The sequence below is a fragment of the Papaver somniferum genome, chromosome 5 (assembly GCF_003573695.1).
Source record: "Papaver somniferum cultivar HN1 chromosome 5, ASM357369v1, whole genome shotgun sequence".
NCBI lineage: Eukaryota > Viridiplantae > Streptophyta > Magnoliopsida > Ranunculales > Papaveraceae > Papaver > Papaver somniferum.
Window position 1 is genome coordinate 191,428,831 of NC_039362.1, and position 9,386 is coordinate 191,438,216.

The 9,386-nt window shown below is 39.4% G+C and overlaps 2 protein-coding genes and 1 pseudogene across 2 annotated transcripts; 1 reads left to right on the forward strand and 2 right to left on the reverse strand.

Annotated features, from left to right (window-relative positions):
* Nucleotides 1-552: 552 nt before the first annotated feature.
* Nucleotides 553-1,686, reverse strand: LOC113284092 (chlorophyll a-b binding protein of LHCII type 1-like). The gene has a single exon (XM_026533493.1). It carries the CDS (start codon nucleotides 1,614-1,616, stop codon nucleotides 804-806), a length of 813 nt encoding a protein of 270 aa, XP_026389278.1. The 5' UTR covers nucleotides 1,617-1,686; the 3' UTR covers nucleotides 553-803.
* A 465-nt stretch (nucleotides 1,687-2,151) lies between these two features.
* LOC113280407 lies at nucleotides 2,152-4,659 on the reverse strand (annotated as a pseudogene).
* Nucleotides 4,660-7,077: 2,418 nt separating this feature from the next.
* Nucleotides 7,078-8,870, forward strand: LOC113280408 (zinc finger BED domain-containing protein RICESLEEPER 2-like). The gene is made up of 5 exons (XM_026529034.1): nucleotides 7,078-7,272; nucleotides 7,378-7,716; nucleotides 7,879-8,599; nucleotides 8,702-8,725; nucleotides 8,818-8,870. The coding sequence occupies exons 1-5, from the start codon at nucleotides 7,078-7,080 to the stop codon at nucleotides 8,868-8,870; spliced, it is 1,332 nt and encodes a 443-aa protein (XP_026384819.1).
* Nucleotides 8,871-9,386: the final 516 nt, after the last annotated feature.

Consider the following 9,386-nt stretch of genomic DNA (forward strand, 5'->3'; position numbering starts at 1 on the left):
GCTATGGCAATTAGGTGATGATGATGAACAAACGAGGGGTTCTAAAGGAGTTTCAGGTTCCAATTTGGTTCAAATAGATGGTAAGGTCGGGGAGTTTGTTGGTTGATAAATCTCATCCATAGTCTGATTTTGTATGTGAAACTATCGCTTAACTAGATGGGCAACCGATGCTACACTTTTCTCATTTCGGTAGCTGTTTCCATTGGTAATAATAATGCTCATGAAGAAGAGAATTAGAAGACGCGCTAGAATGACTGCCAGAACTGCGATCCCTCACTATCACAATTCACATTCTACATCGAGACAATTGAATTGTTTCTAGAATGTACTCCCTCCGTCCCTATTATGAAGGCGGAGTTGTAAAAATTTGTAGTCCCATTAGATAGGCAGACTTTCAATTCCAAGATGGGTTTTCCATATATTGCCCTTATCTATTATAGGTAGTTATCACCACAATTAAGTTAATGTTTCTAATGTTGGAAATTGTACAAAGGATAAAACAGGAAAGAGAATGGAAATGTAAGAAATCAAAAAAAAGTCTTATTCTAAGAGAAACTCACTTCTCCGCCTATATAATGGGGACGGAGGGAGTATGTAGTTTCCACTGGAGTCAAATAAAAATGGATTCTATTAGAAATTAGATCATAGGCAGAAACACTATAGAGTCCAAACACAGACATGCACACAATTTTATAAGCTACATGAATATACAGAGGAAATTTATGCAAAAAAGTGAAAACCAAACACCATTTGTCCTACTATGATGGGTGATTGACTGTCTTGGTTGACTGTCAGGCGTATTCTCACTTCCCGGGAGCGAAGTTGGTAGCGTATGACCAAGCATTGTTGTTCACTGGGTCGGAAAGATGGTCTGCTAAATTCTCTAGAGGACCTTTTCCAGTCACAATAGCCTGAACGAAGAATCCAAACATGGAGAACATAGCAAGGCGCCCATTCTTTAGTTCCTTTACCTTTAGCTCCGCAAATGCCTCTGGGTCCTCTGCAAGGCCTAATGGATCAAAGCTACCACCTGGGTAAAGCGGATCAACGACCTCACCTAGCGGACCTCCGGCAACTCTGTATCCCTCAACAGCGCCCATAAGGATGACCTGTGTGGCCCAAATAGCTAAGATGCTCTGTGCATGGACCAAGCTGGAATTGCCCAAATAGTCTAGTCCTCCTTCACTGAAAATCTGAGATCCAGCTTTGAACCAAACTGCTTCGCCGAATTTGACTCCATTTCTAGAGAGGAGTTCAGGGAAGACACAGCCCAAAGCTCCGAGCATCGCCCACCTTGAATGGATCACCTCAAGTTCGCGGTTCTTGGCAAAGGTCTCTGGATCAGCTGATAGTCCAGCCGTGTCCCAGCCATAGTCACCAGCGAATTCACCTGTCAGGTAAGAAGGAGACTCACCAGAGAAGGGGCCGAGATACTTGACACGGTCTGGACCGTACCATGGACTTCCTGAAGATGCGGCAGGCTTCTTTGCGGATGTTTTCCTCATCGAGATCTTACCATTGCTGCTGGATCTAACATTTGTTGGGAATTCTGTTTGTGAGTTTAGAGTCACAGCTTTCCCTGCAAATGAAGGAGAAGAGAGAGCCATGGTTGCCATTTAATATGATTTTGTTAGACAGAAAATGAAAGATTATTGAAGATGATATTTTGATTTGGTGAGTTAAAACTGATGCAGTTCTTGTTCTTTATATAGACTAGTGTAGGATAGATGTACCTATCCATGAAGATCTTCTGCTGTGTTGTTATTGGTCCTGGAGTTGGCACCACAAATTCAAAAATCTGTGAGGTTTTATTTCAGCCACGCAATATATGTTGACATGGATTTTCCTATACATAATGAACTAGACAGGGAGCCTGACAGATACAACTCTGGAGTCTGGGCACTGTAAGATTAAAGTAAAACTCAGAAGCAAGGCTGTTGCTAAACAAGCCAGTACAAATTATGTTAAAAAATATAAATTATATCATCTTACAGAGTGCAGAAAGGCTTGCTAAAATTCTGCTTAGTTTATTAATCTCATTGCCCCTGAGACTTGATCAAGATTTTACCTTCCTTACGTGTTCAGTGTCTGCAAGAATACAACACTAGGTCTTAAGTTACCATAGGAGTCCTCCTTCTTCACTGGTCATGCTTAGCGCGGTAGCACTCCACTGCTCCATGAATTGTTTCCGCTCCCACTGAACCCTGATGATATTGCATCAGGATCCTTGGTAAATGGCGTTTCTTCGTCATCCATGTCACCATGAACTCCACTGCCTCCTTCCATGTTTTCTTGCAACTGTAGGGCGTATTCTAAACTCCAAAGAACATCCCCCATTGATGGTCGAGCGATTCCTCTTTCATTCAGACACTTCTCCGAAATATCTGCAAACGTCTTCAAGCACTCTGGTGCTATTTTTCCTTTCAAGGGTCGATTATCTGATCAAGGATGCCCTCCCTCTGGCAATGCAAAGCCCATTCTGATAAGCATACTTTCTCAATTGGTAATGTTGGATTCAGTGCTGGTTTTGCACAAAGAACCTCAAACAGTACGACCCCAAATGAATAGACATCTGATTTCTCTGTTATTTGCTGCCTCCTGAAGTATTCCGGATCCAGATAGCCGAAACTTCCCTTCACAGCTGTAGTGACATGCGTATGATCCGATGAAGGGTCCAATTTTTGATAACCCAAAATCTGAGACTTTCGCAACCCATTTCTCATCCAGGAGGATGTTCGTTGTCTTCACATCTCTATGAATGATTGTTTGAGGTTTGGCGCCTATGTGGAGGTAATGTAAACCACGAGCAGCTCCGATGCAGATCTCAAGCCTTTGCTTCCAAGGTAAGGGAGGGTTTTCGGTCTTGTAGAGGTGTTCCCGTAGTGTTCCAAGAGCCATGTAATCATAAACAAGAATCATTTCACAGTTCTCTTCACAGTACCCAATCAGGGATACAAGATGGCGATGTCGGAGTTTAGAAAGCAACTCAATTTCTGTTTGGAATTCATGAACACCCTGCTTAGAGAGAGGGTTTCCACGTTTAATGGCAACTCTAGTAGTACCATTTTCGATTTCACCCTTGTAAACCTTTCCAAAACCACCAACACCCAAGATTAAAGTCTCACTGAAGTTGCTTGTAGCAGCTTTAATTTCAGCAAATGAGAAGCGACGACAAGTATCCGAAGTAAGTGACGAAGCATAGCCTCTGGTTGTGTCAGTTTTTCCTGAAACTGGTGGATGTGAATTACTATTGAGAGAACGCATAATCCACAAAGGTGGTCGACCAGTGGTACCTGAATCTCCTCGCCTCTTCCATCGGAATACCACAAAGACAACTAAACAAAGAAGACATAAAGCAGACACTCCACCTGTAACACCTGCTATAATTGCAGCCTGATTCCCTGACTTGCTTGGAAAATTTTGGATAATGTCTTGCTGAACAGGAGCAGAAATTGGGAGTTGTGCAGCAAGGTTACCAGTAGTATCATTTACCTTGAATATTTCCAAACCATTCAAGATGGCACCATAGTATTCGGGCTTACTTGCTATATTATGTAGCTCAACCCGTAGTCTCTGCAGGTCTTGCCCTTTCGGAACACGCACAACATAATCCTTATACAGGGCAATACCATTTCCAGTATTTCCAGTCCATGCGACAACATCAGCCTTCTCCTCGGCAGTCAGATTATTAAGAAATATCTGGAACACCCTTTGGTTGACCTTAGTGATATCTGAATTGATCTCACAGAAATGTAGCCTTACAAGGTAGAGAAAACCAGGGTCAACTTGAAATAGCCAAGTCAAGTTGTTATTCTGGTTCTTAGATTGGCTAGATGCCATTGTTCGAGCAGTCTTATAGATGATCTCTGGTGCAACATAAGAAGAAATGCCGGGAAGGTATTTAATCGACAAGCTATAGTTTGCAGTATCCGTCTCACCAGGTAGTGGATCTCCATCCTGAGACCATGAACGAAACAATCCAGTATCTGCTTCTGGAGAGATTTCAGTCCCACCAACATTGAATCGAAAAACATCCTCAAGAACAGTAGTATTGTTGATGATGAGAGAAACTCCATTTTCATCCGCAATAATAGCACTTCCACTATAGATATCTGGCATCGACATCACCTCAATCCCGTTCACAAGTGCATAAGAAAAGGTGTCATTTGAGGATGTTGGTGTGAAAGTTATGTTCAGTCTTCCTTTAGCTACATTAATATAGAATTCCCTGACAATGGTAGCAGATTTCACATCTTCACTGGTCAGTAATAAATTGAAATCTTTAAGGAGAGTATTCGCACCAGATGTAACCGAAAACATAGCATAAAAGGCACTCAGATGCTCATAAGATGATGAGTAAAAATGAAGACGAACATTTTTCCAACCAGCGGAAACAGTAAAACTATAAGTGAATTCAGATCTGAAAATCCTTGCTGTCCAGTAAGGTACATCAGCAACAGAACGCATCATGTCAGAAGCATTAAGAGATTCTGACTTGTTCAGGTCTGAAGCTGCGTATTTTGAACCAAAATTGCTTTCCCATGTCTGATTACCTGTAGCTTGCGTTTCTGTGCAACAGTCCAAGTGGATGCTATCAAGTGGAACATAGTTAGCAGCAGAAACTCGATAGATCAGAAATGAGAGAGAGAGAGTGAACATGAATAGAATTAAGGGTGCACAAGAATCGAGCCAGACCGACGGACCGTCTCGGAACCGATGGAACCGTACCCAGTTTTGTACCGAATCGAGGAACGGGGTACAGGTACCGGTCCAAAAAATAGGAACCGGGGTTAGGGAGGTACAGGTACACGGTCCTGACCTAGTCCCATGCCGAACCGTACCGTCTGTACCGAGTAGTAGTAGCCGTTAGATTTAGGGGATGATAAATCAGTAATAGCCGTTAGATTAAAGCCTGGTATATAAGCGAACATTATAGGGCTAGGGTTTCTCTTCTCATTTTCGTTTTTTTCCGTCTCTGAGAAGGAGAAGAAGTGAAGACCGAAGACCTCCATTACAGGGACGAGACAATTTTCTTCTGAATCTTCTCTTCTCCATTGTTAACTCCATTACTTACCACCTCTCGATCCAGAAGAAGAAAGAGAAATTGTTAACCAAAGGTAAGTGTTGAATCGGTTGATTCAGTTCTCCTATTTACAGGGAAGAAGAGTTTTATTCACTTCTCAACTCCACGAACACCACACCAGTTACTTACACCACCATTTACACTTACAAGTTACACCACCTCTCGATCCAGAAGAAGAAGGAGAAAAAAAATCAGTGATTGTGTTTCTATTGTAAGTTTTTTTTCTTTTTTTCTTCTCCAATTTTAATCTTTAAATCGTTTGATTTGTACTACTGGGTTCCTTGATTTTTTTTAATTTGAGCTTTATTTTGATTTTTGATGACCAATTGGTTGGAACTTGATTAATTTAATTTAGGGTTTCACAGGGTAAGTTATCACGCCAAGGAGAAGACGAAGGGAAAGGATTCAAGGAACCATCCAACTCAAAAAATTTGCTTTGGGGTATGAATTTTGCTTTCAGATTTACTTTTATTGCTTTACTCGGTTATAATTTGTTGAATTGGATGTTGAATTTGATGAATGAGAGATGTTTCTGTCTTCGAGAAAGATTGATTGTGATAATCTTGGGTTCTTGGATTCAATTTGATTAAGTAGTGGATTTTTGCTGTGGCTTGTGAATTGAAATTATGTTTGAATTGTGTATATATTGTTTGTCAGTGACCAATCATGGATGCATCAAGTCCAGCTAGGGTTCGGAACATAATATGGCGCCATTTCACTAGGAGAAATGTTGCAGAAGCCACTTGCAATTATTGTGGAAGGACATTTAGGGCTCACAACTGCAAAAATGGAACAACAGCATTGTGGAAGCACTTTAAGAGATGCACCCACATTCCTAATCCTAACAGAGCTCATATAATTAATGCTTATAACTTAGGCTTAGTGGTTTATGTGTTATGTGTACCGCAGTGTAATATGTACTGCAACTATACTATTTAGTATTTACTTTGGAGTTTGAACTTTGCTGTCTTTAATATTTATGAACAATTTGTAGTGGAAGCAATTTATATGTATGAATATATGAATATATGAATTCACTTTTATTTTCAGTTTTTATTTCCTTTGTGGTTTTCTTTTATTTTCAGTTCTTATATGTATGAATTTTTCAGTTCTTATTTTCTTTGTGGTTTTCTTTAATTTTCAGTTCTTGTATGTATGAATATTTGATTAGTGTTTGTGTATATGGACTTCAGTTCATAACTCATAAATGTATTATGTACTTATGTTTATGTTTATTTGTGATTTCTCAGTGATCAAGCATGGATGCATCAAGTCAAGCTCATGGAACAGCTACTCCTACACCTGTTTCAGATGCTACACCTACAACTGCTACAGATACAGTTGTTGGATCCTCTATCCAACCAAGAGATGGAGCAGCAGAGCCAACATCAATAGATATAGAAGCTACTTCTACTCAAATTGGTGGTAAGAATAAGATAACTTCTAACACTTGGAATCATTTCACTAGGAAGAATGTTCAAGAAGCTGAATGTAATTACTGCAAGAAGATAATAAAGGCTCATACTGGAAGGAATGGTACAAGTGGAATGTGGAAGCACTTTAACAGATGCAAGCAGAATCGTAACAAGCCAAAGCCAAAAGGACAACAAACTCTGTCATTAAAACCTGCAACACTGGGTGAGGATGAAGGTCAGTTAGTCTCTACTATTTTCAGTCAAGACAAATGTAAAAGGGAAGTTTTTGAGTTTATTATAATTGATGAGATGTCCTTTAGAGCAGTTGAGGGTGAAGGTTTTAGGAGAATGATGCATGTCTTAGAGCCTAGATTTGTTGTACCAAGTAGAATGAATGTTTACAGATGTTTATTAGAAATGTATGTGGATGAGAAAGAGAAGTTGAAAACTTAATTCAAGTCAAGCAAGCAGAGGGTTAGTTTGACAACAGACACATGGACTTCACCAAATAATTTCAACTACATCTGTGTAACAGTTCACTTTATTGATCAGCATTGGAAGTTAGAAAAGAGAATTATTATGTTTTGTGAGGTTAGTGGTCACAAAGGAATTGATATTGGTGAGATGTTGGAGAAGTGCTTGTCTGATTGGGGGCTTAAAGATGTTTTTTCTGTCACTTTGGATAATGTTAGTGCCAACAAGGTAGCAATTGATTATTTGACCACTAATATTGTTTCAATGAAAAGGGCAGAAGAGAGAGCTAAGTACTTGCATGTAAGTATATGTATATGATTTTTTTTGCTTCCTAGTTAGAATTGTGTTTATTAGTTATTACTTTGTACAAAAATCTAATACTTGTATGAATCTACATCTTTTCAGGTAAGGTGTGCAGCTCATGTACTTGCACTTGTTGTAAAAGATGTTATAAGGGTCTACAACAAATCAATTGCAAGAATAAGGTCAGTTGTCAAGTATATAAAGGGTTCTCCATCTAGGTTGGCTAAGCTGAGGCATTGTGAAAATTTAGTTGGAATAGAGTCTAAGATATCATTGATATTAGATGTTAAGACTAGATGGAACAACACATTCTTGATGCTAGAGGCTGCACTAGTGTTTGAAAGAGCTTTCACTAGGTTAGAAAGGTATGATAAGGAATATCAGAAGTTGTTTTATTTCCCCACTAAAGACAATGAGAAATATTTTGATATAGATGTTAATGTTGGTGAAGAAGAAGAAGAATTTAGTGAAGAAGAACAAGAAGAAGAAGATGATGTGAAAACCAAGAAGAAGGCACAAAAGAAGAAGAAGGCTATAGTGAAGAAACCTGCTCGATGTCAAGAGGACTGGATCTTTGCCAGAGGCCTTGTGAAATGTTTGAAGGTATTCTTTGATGCCACGGTTGCATTTTCAGCCTCAACTAAGGTAACAACACATACATTCTTATGGCAATTAGTTATCATTTATGAACAACTAGTTGAGTTTAGAGATAATGTAGATGAAGATCCTTTTATTGCAACTATGGCTGCCAAAATGTATAAGAAGTATAACAAATATTGGGGTGATTATGCAAAGATGAACTCTATAACTTTTTTTGCCATGTTGTTGGATCCTAGAGAGAAAGAGAAAGGACTAGAATTTGCTCTTGATTGTTTGTATGGGAAGAAGTCTCCAAAGGTTGAACTTGTTATGAGGAGCGTGTTATTGGATTTTAAGATTCTATTTGAAGAATATAAGGATGTGTATTCAGTTCATGAGGAGGAGTCAAGTACTTCTATGCAGGGGCAAGCCAAATCAGTGGTGAGTAAACCAGGGGAAGGCCCAAGTCGTATGAAAGAGTTGATGTCAAGGAGTAAGAGGTTCAAGAGCAACCCAGATGATGATGTGGGAAAAACAGAATTAGATAGATATTTGATAGACAAGTTTGAAGAAGGTGAAGGAGAAGATGGTGATGATGATGAGTTTGACTTATTGGGTTGGTGGAATACCAACAGTAACAAGTATAAGATACTTGGACATATGGCTAAGGACATACTAGCCATTCATGTGTCTTCTGTTGCCTCTGAATCTGCTTTTAGCACAGGAAAGCGAGTGTTAAGTCCTTGTAGAAGCTCTTTATCTACAAGGACAGTTGAGGCATTGCTTTGCACACAAAGCTGGCTAAGGAAGCCAATACAACTTGATCTTTTATGTGACTACATACCAGATGACGATGTCGAAGTTGAAGAAGGTAACATATTCTATTCACAAATTTCTTTTTCCTTGTTATTTTTTTTAATAATAGTTACTAACTGCCTAACTTGCTGTTACTTTTTATTGCAGAGTTACTGGGTCCTATCAAAAATAATGCCACCACCAGTGCAACCATGGAATAGATCTCCACAACCACTTCAGCCATGCTACAAGTTCAACTAACTTTCTGTTAGCTGTTAAGTTTCTATTAGTTGTTGGTCAGTCATCAGTGTGTGTGTTTGTGCTACTCCTACTTGAGTACTTGTTATTTTGTTAAGACTTTGGTTGTTTGTCAGTTTGTGTGCTACTGCTACTTGTCAAGACTTTGGTTGTTTGACACTTTGGTTTGCTAGTATAATTATTGTTACTTTTGGGTTGTTACTTTGTTCTTTGATTGAGATATTGCTTAATACATTGTAAAACATGTACATAATTTGTCTGGAAAACTGACAGGGAAATCTGTCTGGAATTCTGACAGAAAAGAACCGATTGGAATCGGAACCGTACCTGGTACCGTACGTGTACCGAATGGTACCGGAACCGAGGTACAAGGTACAGGTACCGGTCCAAAATTTTAAAACCGAGGCTAGCGAGGTACAGGTACTCGGTCTTGGCAATAACCGAACCGAACCGTACCGTGTGCACCCTTAAATATAATA